Below are 12,824 nucleotides of genomic sequence, written 5' to 3' on the forward strand. Positions count from 1 at the left end.
CAAAATTGGACCGTTGAAGACTGGAAAAATGTTGCCTGGTCTGATGAGTCTCGATTTCTGTCGAGACATTCAGATGGTAGAGTCAGAATTTGGCGTAAACAGAATGAGAACATGGATCCATCATGCCTTGTTACCACTGTGCAGGCTGGTGGTGGTGGTGTAATGGTGTGGGGGATGTTTTCTTGGCACACTTTAGGCCCCTTAGTGCCAATTGGTCAATGCCACAGCCTACCTGAGCATTATTTCTGACCATGTCCATCCCTTTATGGCCACCATGTACCCATCCTCTGATGCAGGATAATGCACCACGTCACAAAGCTCGATTCATTTCAAATTGGTTTCTTGAACATGACAATGAGTTCACTGTACTAAAATGGCCCACAGTCACCAGATCTCAACCCAATAGAGCATCTTTGGGATGTGGTGGAACGGGAGCTTCATGCCCTGGATGTGCATCCCACAAATCTCCATCAACTGCAAGATGCTATCCTATCAATATGGGCCAACATTTCTAAAGAATGCTTTCAGCACCTTGTTGAATCAATGCCACGTAGAATTAAGGCAGTTCTGAAGGCGAAAGGGGGTCAAACACAGTATTAGGATGGTGTTCCTAATAATCCTTTAGGTGAGTGTATATGTGTGTATAATAGGGTTGGGCGATGTCCCCTAAATTGGCAGTTGACGATGTTGACAATAAAACATCGCGATGGACGATGATATCGTCGGTGGGGTGGGGTGGGGTGGGGTGGGGGGTTTATATAATTTCATATAATTTTAAAAAATTATATGAAAAATTATCATTTCGTTATTTTACTAACCCAACCCATCGTCGGCGCTTTATCAGTAGGTTGCAGGACACGTGAAGCATTTTTTTTTTTTAGCTTTCACTTAAGAAGAGTTGTGCACTTTTTATTTTAATATATCTCTTTACATAAATACTATTTTCCACTTAAAAACTATAATTTCGTTATTTTACTATCCCAACTGACTCATCCGCGCTTTCCAATAGGTTGCACGTAAGGGGGAAAAATATTTCTTCCACTTAAGAAGAGTTGTGCACTTTTAAGCACTTTTTATTTTAATATATCTCTTTACATAGATATTTTTTTTCTACTGAAAAACTATAATTTCGTTATTTTACTAGCCCAACTAATTAGTACTCATCCGGGCTTTTTAATATATTGCGCCTAAGAAAAAAAAAGTCGTCTTTGGGCAGCCTTCTTGCGAAGAGAGCGGCCACAGCCACGCTCACTGATGAGCAAAAGTTTGAGGCAGAAATGACCATGTACCTGCAGGAAATGGCCATTGATGGGGAAGAGGACCCGCTGACTTGGTGGAAAACGAACGACAAAAGGTTTCCGTTCATGGCAAGATTAGCACGGAAATATCTGTGCATATGTGCTACCAGTACTCCATCAGAGCGGGTCTTCAGCACAGCGGGTAGTGTAGTTACTCCAATCCGCAGCTTATTAAAACCAGGTAAAGTGAATATGTTGGTATTTCTGGCCAGAAACATCGAAATTTAAACATGGTCTATGGTGAAAGATATTAGACTTCTTTACGCATTTTTCGCCATCCGTTGCGGAGCTATTCGATTTTGAATATTATTTTTTAAACGTTCATTTGTGTAATTCATATGACCACTTTACATTATTTCAATAACATAATTTATTTTGTAGCCTGTGCTGAAGTTAATTGTGCTGCTAATTATAAGTGAAATGTTAATGCCGAGCTTCGGTCTGAGTGTTGTTCCGTTTTCTTGTTCTTTATTTGTTGTTCTTCTATGTTTTAATAAATGTGTGTTATTCATATTCAACTTGTTTCTTTCATTTGATTTGACATTATGGATTTATGGCCAAGGAAATTTTTCTTTAAAAGTATTAACCAGACAAAAGTTATTTGACGTTCAGCTGGTCTGGGTTTATCTTAAACTGCCGCTTCAGTGTATACAAGAGCTATGTGACAATGAGCAAGATTTTCTGAGACGCTACAACTACTAATAATTAATTAATAAAGGCTATTTTCTTGTAGCCTACAACATAAAATATTTTAATCTAAATGTACAGTGTAAGACATGTAAAAAAAAGACAAGAAGCTAACAATGTCAAGATCAATATTTGTGTAGCCTGCCTGACATGGTATTTTCACAGACTAACACCTCACGTCTCTGGCATATACTACAGTATTTAAAATGGCATATATGCATTAGTTATATTCTCAGTTTAATTTACAGAGCAATCCCTGCAAAGTTTTTAGGTTAACTATAGAAGAGACTAGGATTAGTGAGTCACACTAGCAAGACTCGCAAAAGGGGGCGTGGCATCACGATGGTGGCTCGACATCGTGATGTTGGTCAGCCATCACGATGGACGATGATATCCTCCATCGGCACAACCCTAGTGTATAATTATTATTATTTATTTATTTTTTACAAAATATGTTTATGATTTGTTTTTGTTTTGGATTGTTTTCCAATAAAAACATCTAACTTTTTTAAAACAATGTACATTTACTTAAGATAAAAATTGTTATCTGAGAATGTTGAATATAAAATTAAAAATACAAATATTTTTAAATATCTAAAAATCCTTTAAAAAAAAAGATGCATTCACTTGAGAAGCAGCATATAAGTTATTTAAACTTGCTTTTAGAGAATTGATCTTGAATAGACGTATATTTTGTCTTTACTGCACTCGCAGAAGTATAACCAAGTGAAAAAAAATACATGTATATTCAAAATACACTTATATTTAAGATACATCCTCTTAAAGCAAGTCTAAATATCTTACATGTTGCTTCTCAATTAAATGTTTCTTGTTTTAAGGATTTTTAGACCATTTTAAATGGAATGCAAGACAAAAACACTAAAACAATAGGATTTGTTTGCAGTGAATTTCTCTACTGAATTAAATGTAATAATGTTTTCCCCCTTTAATTCAGTGAATGGCATTTAGAGGTATTTTTAAAAGATGATTTTTTTTTCTCTTTATTGTTAGTAAGCACATTTAATACAGCCTTTTAAGCTGGGGCACAAGCTGATTAATCGGTTAAGAGCTAATGATTAATCATTGCAATAATTGCCGAATAGTTGAATAATCGTTCTAATAAGCATTAGATTAATCGTTAGTTGCAGCCCTATTGAGGGCCAGGGTGGTTTGGGGGGAGGGGTAATAGTGGGGGTTAAATATTGATTCTTAATATATGAATCAATTGAAAAAATTGTCCTTTTATCACTCTTTTGCAATTATAAAATATGGCTGTTTAGAAAATTTTGTTTTAGAAATGGTGCTCTCCATGGTGCATACATGTGAAATGGATAAACAATACTATTTCCTAAAAAAAAAAAAAAAAAATTGCATTATAATACAGTAAATAGAGACATAAATGTACAGTTTAACTAAAAGAGGTTTTGTGTCTTTGCTTTGCTATGGTTGACATTTTCATGGAATTGGCCTTGAGTCAGCTTTTCTGTTTTGCTGCTTAAATTTATTATTGGATTTGCTTATACCAGAATCCCTAAATGTTGTTAATAAGCCATGGCAAATTGATTACAGGAATGTTGTTTTCCAGTATTTAGCTATATAAACCACATAAACCTAAGCAAAACATCTTGATAAGATTAAGGCATATCAAAGACTATTTCATGAACACTCCTGGGGTTATTATCAATTCATCAGGACACAACCTCTGACTTTATTTTTAGAGTACGAGCTGGATTACTATCGAAGAGTACATTTACACCACAGTTCGGGGCTCATAATTGCATAAGAGCAGTACTGAAATGTCACATTTAGGCTGTATGATCATGTTAGCTTGCTTATTGGTTGTTAATTTGAACTTCTAATTGATCATTGATGGTTTCTAAAAGGTTTTAACTTGTTAGCCAAGAGAAGTGTGAAAGAAAAACCAATAGTAGAGACGTTTATCCAAGTACATAGCAAGTTGTTCATTATCCATTTTTGGTCTCCTCTTAGAAGGTTCATTGTTTCTCTGTTGTTTCAGGTTTGGGCATGGTGACTCCAATAAATGACCTGTTCAGTGTGGAGTCCTCTACTATGGTGAAGGGAGAGAAGCAGACCCGCTGCAAACTGGCCAGCCTCTACAGACTAGTTGACCTGTTCAGTTGGGTTCATTTCACAAGCTGTTACATAACCGTAAGGCACAGCTTTTTGTCTTTACACTATTAAATACTCCATGAAATGGTTTGACGAGGACAGTTTTGTGTCCTGTTGACCTATTCTATAATTCTATATGCTGGATATGACCTTCCCAACTCAATCCATGAAGCTGATTCACTCTCTATCTTCAAAAAACGGCTAAAAACACATCTTTTTCAAAAACACTTAACCAGTCACTAAAAAAAAAAAAAATATTATAAAATAAAAAATGATTTACAATTCTTGTTACACTTAAATCTGTTTTGTATACTATCCTGATGATAGTGAAACTTTGTAGTATGCCACTTTTCGTACCACTGTCTCCTTAAGATGGTTCGCTTATGTTTTACATTTTCACATTTTATGCATTTGGCAGACGCTTTTATCCAAAGCGACTTACAGTGCACTTATTACAGGGACATTTCCCCCAGAGCAACCTGGAGTAAAGGTCCTTGCTTTTGGCATCTTGGTGGTGCTGGGGCTTGAACCCCTGACCTTCTGGTCAGTAACCCTGAGCCTCAACCACTGAGACACCACTGCCCCACCGTTTTTCTCTTTTGTAAGTCGCTTTGGATAAAAGCGTCTGCCAAATGAATAAATGTAAATGTAAATATACTCTTGAGAGTAAGATCAGTCATCAGTATCTTTGGTCAATTTTACTGGAAGAAAAAGACTGTGCATTTTAAGTTATATCTTATAAAATATTTTTAGGTGTGCACAATCATCTGCCTCAAATTGACCTTAAATGCTAATAGACATGGACTAAAAGCCACAAATTCTCAAAAGAATTTAATCAAAAAAATTTTTTGATTTCGTTGGGTCTTTAATATTATTAGTGGATAAGTATTACATTTTTTGTGTGTAAATATTAACAATACGCAGTCTAGTTGTCTTAGAATCAATTTACTGGAATGCTTGTTAAGAATATTTGTGTATTTCCAAAACTTGTGTGTTTTCGTTTGTGTAGGTTCGTGTTAGTAAGGAGCAGGATCATATCCTCATCATCCCCAGAGGACTGTCATTTGCTGAGGCCTCTGCATCCAATCTGGTAAGCAAACCGCCTGTCTTGGATTATCACAGCAGAGCCTGATAGCAGTTCTGGGAACAGCTCTATCATCATGCACGGGGCTGCCGGGGTCACTTCAAGCAATGACCTCAGTCTGAACTTACATTCCAGTTAGACTAAAAATAGAATTGATTTGTGCTTTTGTCCGTTATCCATTTGGAATAATTTTATCAGTTACAGATTATGTTGGTTGAATGCTAAATCAATTATTACTTCTTTTTTTGTATCATCTGTGTGACGTGAAGGTTTGTTTAACCATAAACAAATGGTTTATGTTTAGACATTAATATTACCCATTTCCTAATAGTAGTTGGTGTGTGTGTGTGTGTGTGTGTGTGTGTGTGTGTGTGTGTGTGTGTGTGTGTGTGTGTGTGTGTGTGTGTGTGTGTGTGTGTGTGTGTGTGTGTGTGTGTGTTTGTATTTTTTTTTTTTAAGTTTTGTTTGCATGTTTGTGGTCTGAATGCGTGCTCTTGGGGGAGTTTTGGAGTCTGATCTGTGCCATGCACAGAGGAAAACATTGGCAGACCTTGACTAAGCTCTGTTTCGTTGTCCAATGTTTCACATCTGCTGTATCTGGCTGTTATTTATTTGAAATATCAAGAGTGGCTTTTGGATTCCTTGCAGCCTGGCAATCTAACTCCTGTGTTCACATCAGTTGTTAGCTTTTTGTGCCTGTAGCTGTTTATGTTTATTATTTTGTATACAGTAGTATAGTGAATGGGGGTAAAGGTTTGAATATCTGCTCTAGGTGCTATAGACTCATCTATAGTTTGCTCATTTGGAGTTCTGATCAATCCAGATTACCAACTGATTTGTCTTCACTTATTCCTACTGGATCTCAAGCTAAATCAGATTCTGAACTATTTTTTTGCATAATTTAATGCCTGAAACATACCCTACACAAGTACATGAATGCAAATGCTTCGGTATGCAAGCTTGATTGCACATGTTGCGTTACAAAATGTCAATCAAAGTCAGCCTATGTTGCAAACTGATTGAATTATAATTATGAGGTCATGTTTGGTGTGACAAACTTCAATCCTTCGGAAATATCTGATGTTAAACACAGTTGTTAACATCTGATGTTAAACACACTTGTTAACATTTTATGAGAGAGAACATTATGTAAAAAAAATGGACTTGGCAGTTCTTTAATTAATAGATGTAATTTAAATTAATAAGTCCGTTTTTTCAGTCTGTTGCTTTAGTATTTTAGAAACAGTTTCTGAATATTGTTATTGTTCGTATTTGCATATTTAAATATACTACTATTATTATATATATTTTTAAGTATCATATTTCAATCAAGGACCAAAAACTATGTTTTTCATTTAGGTTCATTCTGAGCAGAAACTGTATTTTTTTTGTTCTGGTCCTAGTTTTCCTCAGCCTCCAACTGGTAACCGGTTAGAAATAAATAAAAGTACGGTTAATAATGTTCTTTTTAAAATGAGAGCAATCAGTGGTTTGGTGGGTGATATACCAGTTGAAGTGTTGTTAAATCTCATAAGAGAAGCAAGCGACCTGTTGTGGAAAAACATGCTCACAATTAGGGACTTGACACCCAAAATAAGCTAAAATATATTTTATTAAATTTGTTTTTACCAATGTGGGGGAATTAACAGCATAGAAATCATAGCTGGCATAGTATACAGTAGCCTATATAAAATCATATCTAGTATGCATTCTTACTGCTGGATGAGATATATTGGTAGTAAAACTAAGATACTTTGATAATTTGACAGGGATCTATTGTCCCTAAAAATGTACATTCTGCTGTGTAGAATGTTTTTATATAAACAACAGCAGTGCTCAATGCATCATATCATTAAAAAGTCAAACAATCATCAATGTATGAATCAAACTTACTCAGACTGCTGACCTTTTCCATTCATCATTTTATAATATCCAAGTATGTGCTTACAGACAAATCATATAGAACAGTGAAATCGTTCACAGGAACTTCTCTATCTTGCCTGCACTCAAATCCATAACCTCAAAGGAGACAGATGACATGAGCTCACTGAAACATTCTTCACTCCTATTGGTTGTCGCTGCCAAAAGTCATCATTTTCTCAACGTTGTCATGACGCTCGCCGCACCCACATCTAGTCACCAGAGGTCGCTGTCGCTCTCATTGAAAATGAATGAGATGAGGTCGCTGGAAGTCGCTGCATAAGTGAGACCAGTTGGCAGCATTTGTGGCATTTTTTATATATATATATATATATATATATATATATAAATATTATTTTATGGAATGTTATACAGAAAATGTTCAGAGAAAGGTATTACTGAAATTTGTGTCCTGAGATATCTCAACGATCTCTGTGACAGCACTAGACTGTGTAAACCGCAAACAAAAATGTGTCTGCGAGAGGCTATCTTTGACGCTTTGCCTATCACTAATTTTGCACGTTCTCATTGTGTTGTAGTTAAAGCGGATCTTTGTGGCTTAAAGCCATATTCAGTAAATTGTCAATTAAGGGGTGCTATTTTGCTACTACACACACTAACTGTGCGTTCACACCAGAGGCAGCGAGAGCGTCAAATCAACCGGAAGTCATTCATTTTCTATGACAGCCAGCGTCTCTCGGCGGCGAGTCTTGGGCGGTGTGGGCGTCAGAGGAAAGTTAAAGTGCAGCCAACATTATGGTAATGAGCTTTGACGCGGTCTACGGTAACCTATTGGAATATAGAAGTGCTCCGCTGTAGCGAAGTCTAGAGAACACAACCGTGTAAACTTTGGTTCCCACCAAACAATAGTTCCGAAGACAAAATGGAAGAGAAACTGATTATTTCCGTGGCGGGTTTTCCCATATTATTTGATCTGTCCCTGTTTGTTTACAGGGATATAAATAAAATTAAAAAACGATCCGTGGACAAAGGTGTCTGAAAATGTTGGTGTGCCAGGTGAGTTGATGAAGTGGATATTATGGTTTATATAATATTATATAATAATATATAAAAATATTTCATGAGGATATACGCTACATCCTAATAATGTTAACTTAAGGGAGCATGTTGTATGTTGTGCCACACCATTATCAACTATTTTTTAGATCTGATGTGTGGTCATTTATGCAAACAAAGTGGTAGCCATCTGACATGTAACAACCCAGTCAGATGACATAAGTAGGTCATTTGTAACTCTGACATAAAATGTAAAGGCTCTAACTCTGTCGCCACTTGCAAAGAGTATTTGTCTGGGCTAAGCTGTGCAACCCCTTTGTGAATATTAATTGGTTCAATTCTGTTTGTCACTTCTTGAGGTTTCACTTTTTGAAGTCTTTTTCACCTGCCGGCATAATCGTGAGTTTTTACACGCTGCTCGTGGAGGTTGCTGTTTTGTTAAATTCCTCACAATCATGTGATTAATGCTGGAATTAATTTGTGAAGCAAATTTTTCCTTATGCCTACAGCATGTATGACCCAATGAACAGTTTAAAATGCTTGAGGCATGCAGCACCCGTGTGCTGGATAATGCAGTTTTTAATGCTGCCCTATGCTGTTTAGGTTACAATCGTGGCCGTTGCCATGGCAAACACATTTTTCTCAGTCAAAAACAAATTATTCCCTCATTGTGCCATTTAATTTTATGTGTCCTTGAATCTGGCTAAGTTTTGGTCTTGGCCTATGGGTTGTGTGCAGACTTCAATAGGTTCATTTTTACCTTTTCCATGGATCAAAGCCAGTACAGGTTTGTTCAGTTCCTTCACTTTTCTGTTTTTTGTTTGTGTATGTGTGGGCCCTTGTGTTTTAGTGCAAAAGAGTGAGAAAAAGACAGGTCTGTTTTGCATAGTCTGAAACATACAGGGTGTTTTTGTGTGTGTGTGTGTGTGTGTGTGTGTGTGTGTGTGTGTGTGTGTGTGTGTGTGTGTGTGTGTGTGTGTGTGTGTGTGTGTGTGTGTGTGTGTGTGTGTGTGTGTGTGTGTGTGCTGGAATGAGGGCAGCAATCTGGGTCATAGTTTTATTAACCATGTACAAGATCTATCACTTTTACTCTCCTGAATGTATTATGCTCTAACTTAGGGTTGGGCTATATGGCCAAAAAATATTATCACTATATTCTTTTTCATTTCGTTTTATATAGATATATATCACGATATGCATTCACATTTTTACATTGCACCTTTTTATGAATTTCTAAGTTGGCAGAAGAAAAGAAAATAAATCCTATACAGTAAAAATAGTCTACAAAACTGCATTGGGGGCCCAAAGACATTCAAAGCATTGATGTCTGTGGGATCTTCTACCAAAATATTTGATAGTTTATTAATCGAGTGCAGTTGGATATGAATGTTAAAAGATCATCTGTTGGTTTTGAAGCATAATGACAGCATATCATTTTATATTCAAATTATTTTTTATATTTCGTGAAAAATTGTGAATGGATCATTTTTATATTTTCATTAAAGTGAGAAAGACTATACTACAAACAAGTAATTGTATCAGAAATCTATGAGTTTATTATTATTAAAGGCTCGTAACTTGCTGATTAAAAAAGCTAAATTTAGAAGGGAAAAAAACGGTACGGTCTAAAGGCGCTCTGGAACATGTTAATTTATGTGGCAGCTCATATCTAATCACATGCGGCAAAAAGAGGCAACGCATGCTGAACGGGAAAGGGCATAAATGAAACGTGATAAGTAAGAGAGAATGATTCAAGAATACAGTGCAGAAAGATCAGATCTGGTGTACACAGCACTGTTGTTTTGTCGCTCTGCTCACTAGAGATGATGAGAGGGTACAGCTGTTGTCATGTCTTGCGGTTCGGATGGAATCAATCCAGGGTCCGGACCACGGTGACTGTCTTGCTAATGTTAGCATCTTCTTACAGTCTGCAAAAGCCGAACTGCTTGTGTTTTTAGGGACACACACCTGATCTTCTAGATGTAGAACACAGGCTAAATATAGAAAATGACTCAAGCTTATCATTGATATTTTGGATTTGTTTTTATTGCTATAAATATCTAGATTGTTTTATTATTTAAAATACTTTTCATACTCTGTAGTTTATTGAATTTGAATGCCCTGTTAAGTATAGCCATCTCAGGGAATTTGTGTAGTTCTTAAGGTCAGGAAAATTCCCTCCAAAATATAATTTCCTGCACTTCACAAATTCTGTATTTAATAGAATTCAGTGGTGGAAATGACGGTGATTGAAATAAATGTTTTATTGTTTTTATGTCTTGCTAATTTCATATCTAACATTTCATGTATTTTAAATAAGTTTCCTGCTTCCTGCATAATTTGGCAAAATTACAGCTTCATTGGAAATGACGGCCAATAAAAATATTCTGCTAAGAAGTGATATTTACCTTGAATTGTATTTATTTTTTTAACCATCACTAATATTTCATTTTAAGCATGCTCTCCACTGACAGTTTTATAGGGCTCCAGACTTTGACTAAATTGTGGCGTTTTGCAACAATTTCTCCTGAAGGTGTGACTGCAAAATTGCTCCACTCTTATTTAGAATGCGCTGCCATTCACTGCTGCATATGAGAAATGCAAGTCAAATGCTCAGATTAATGAAGCAGTGCTACCCCTGTTCAGTGGTAAACACAGTGCTAGTCGCTCTACCCATTTGAATTCAACATAGAATTATCTGTTATACACCCGTATGATATGGAAACCTTAAAAGCTCTGTGCTGAAGCTAGTTGAAATCATATTAAACGCCCTCAACATTGTAAACCGCATTGACGAGGTAAACAGAAAAACATTGTGCTATGCACATCTGTAATTTTAGGCGTTTCAATCCACACATCAACACCCTTATAGAAATTCACCTTGCAGTTACTGTAGGAACACTTAACTGTAGAAACTATGGTGTTTTGGCTGAATGTTGTGTGTTTATGTACTGTATACTATTCCTCTAAAAGTCATTTTTAATGGCAGTTGTTTTATAGTTTCTACATTTGATTAGAATACTGTTTTTTTTATTACAAATTCCATAGTTTGTTTTGTAGAAACCATAATTGCATCTACATTTACAGTATATTACATTTATGCATTTGGAAGATGCATCCAAAGCGACTTGCTGTGCATTCAGGATATACATTTTCAGTTAGTGATTAACCATGTTAATGAGGAGCATGGTTTTACCTGTGATTACCATGATCTTACTTACACCACAGTTAAACTCTGGATCCTATGCAAGAACTATGGTACATTTTCATAAGGGCAAGTACAAAGGAGAATTGAACAAACAAGCTTTAAAATGTGGACCCCCATGAATTAAGGACTAATATATTATTATTGGTTTCTGTCCTTAATTTTTTGTGCGTGTGTGTGGTATTGTTTCATTTTTATTTTCAATTCAAGGCCCTAAAACCCAACGGTGCTTTCAAATCAGGTGCTGGTGCCAACATCTGTAGAATTTGGTGGCACCAGTTTCACTACTCTCAGATATTAATCTGAAACCCTGTTTTATCAACTTCTTTGACAAGTACACCAACTTCTGAAAAACTTTGTTAGGGGCAAAACATTTTGGTGTGTTGGAAATGATGCCACAACTGTGGGACAGATTTTCATTGTTTAATATTCAAAGTCTGGATCTGGAACAAGGCTAAAACTATAAAATGTAAACAGTGCTGGGTAGATTACTTCTGAATTGTAATCTGGCACTGATGTTAAAACATTTTTGTAATGTAATCTCTTGTTAATTCAATTAATCCAAATAGGTAATCTAATTTGATTGTTTTGGATTTCTTCTGCTCTAATTCTTGTTTATTTGATGTTGCATACATTTAAGTAGAATAAACTTGTACAATTTTGACAATATTACTTAAATGCATTTAAGTAAACTTAATGGATGAAAATATGAGAATTAATTTATTTTTTTGAGTAAATTATTTTCATTGTCTGTTTCTGAGTAAAAATAAAAAATGCACTAAAAATGTTCTTGCTCCAGCAATTTTGCCATTTCAAATGGCATCCATGTGTGATAACAGATCAGACCAGTTATATTTGTGAATCAATGTAAAAAAGTGCATTCATTTACATTTTTAAAGCCCTGTACAAAAGCAATTCACTGAACTAAAACTAATCCATCTCCAGTGTAATTATGGCTGGAGGCTTGTATAATGTCTGTGGGTGCAATTTATAATTGCAAATGCAAATTATTTAAAAGGAAGACTAAGAGGGATCATTAAATTATGAACAATTTACAAGTATTTTAATCCATAATCTAATTACAGGTACTTGATTTTTGTAATCTGATTAGATAAACCAGATTGCATGTAATCTGGTACTAACCAGCATTGAATGTACACATAAAAAACATTTTGAAAAGTACCCAAACATTTTTTGAAAGTTTTTAATGATATCTTCAAAAAACTATACCGTTAGTTTTAATAAAAATCAGACCTGTGACATGAAAGATCTGAAGTTGAAGAAACACCTAATGGCTATAATACAACCAATGTCAGTATAGAAGAGGCCCAACTTCCTGTAGGCATATGGCAATATAATAGTCAAATCTGTTTTAACCAGTGGGGAAATAAGTCACGCAAAAGAATGATTGGAAATTTGTTTGTGTACCAAATCACATGTGCTTAGTGGCAATCTGTATATAAATGCAGTCAGCAGGCCTGAA

The 12,824-nt window shown here is 35.5% G+C and overlaps 1 protein-coding gene across 6 annotated transcripts in view; it reads left to right on the plus strand.

Annotated features, from left to right (window-relative positions):
- LOC127641038 (gamma-adducin-like) overlaps positions 1-12,824 on the plus strand; it is a 169,350-nt gene that overhangs the window by 117,769 nt on the left and 38,757 nt on the right. For all 6 annotated transcript variants that reach the window (XM_052123783.1, XM_052123788.1, XM_052123787.1 and 3 more), the window contains 2 exons: positions 4,003-4,154; positions 5,125-5,205. In XM_052123783.1, the coding sequence (XP_051979743.1) occupies positions 4,003-4,154; positions 5,125-5,205 (233 nt within the window). The remainder of the gene's footprint in view (positions 1-4,002; positions 4,155-5,124; positions 5,206-12,824) is intronic.

The sequence above is a fragment of the Xyrauchen texanus genome, chromosome 50 (genome assembly GCF_025860055.1).
Source record: "Xyrauchen texanus isolate HMW12.3.18 chromosome 50, RBS_HiC_50CHRs, whole genome shotgun sequence".
Classification (NCBI taxonomy): Eukaryota; Metazoa; Chordata; class Actinopteri; order Cypriniformes; family Catostomidae; genus Xyrauchen; species Xyrauchen texanus.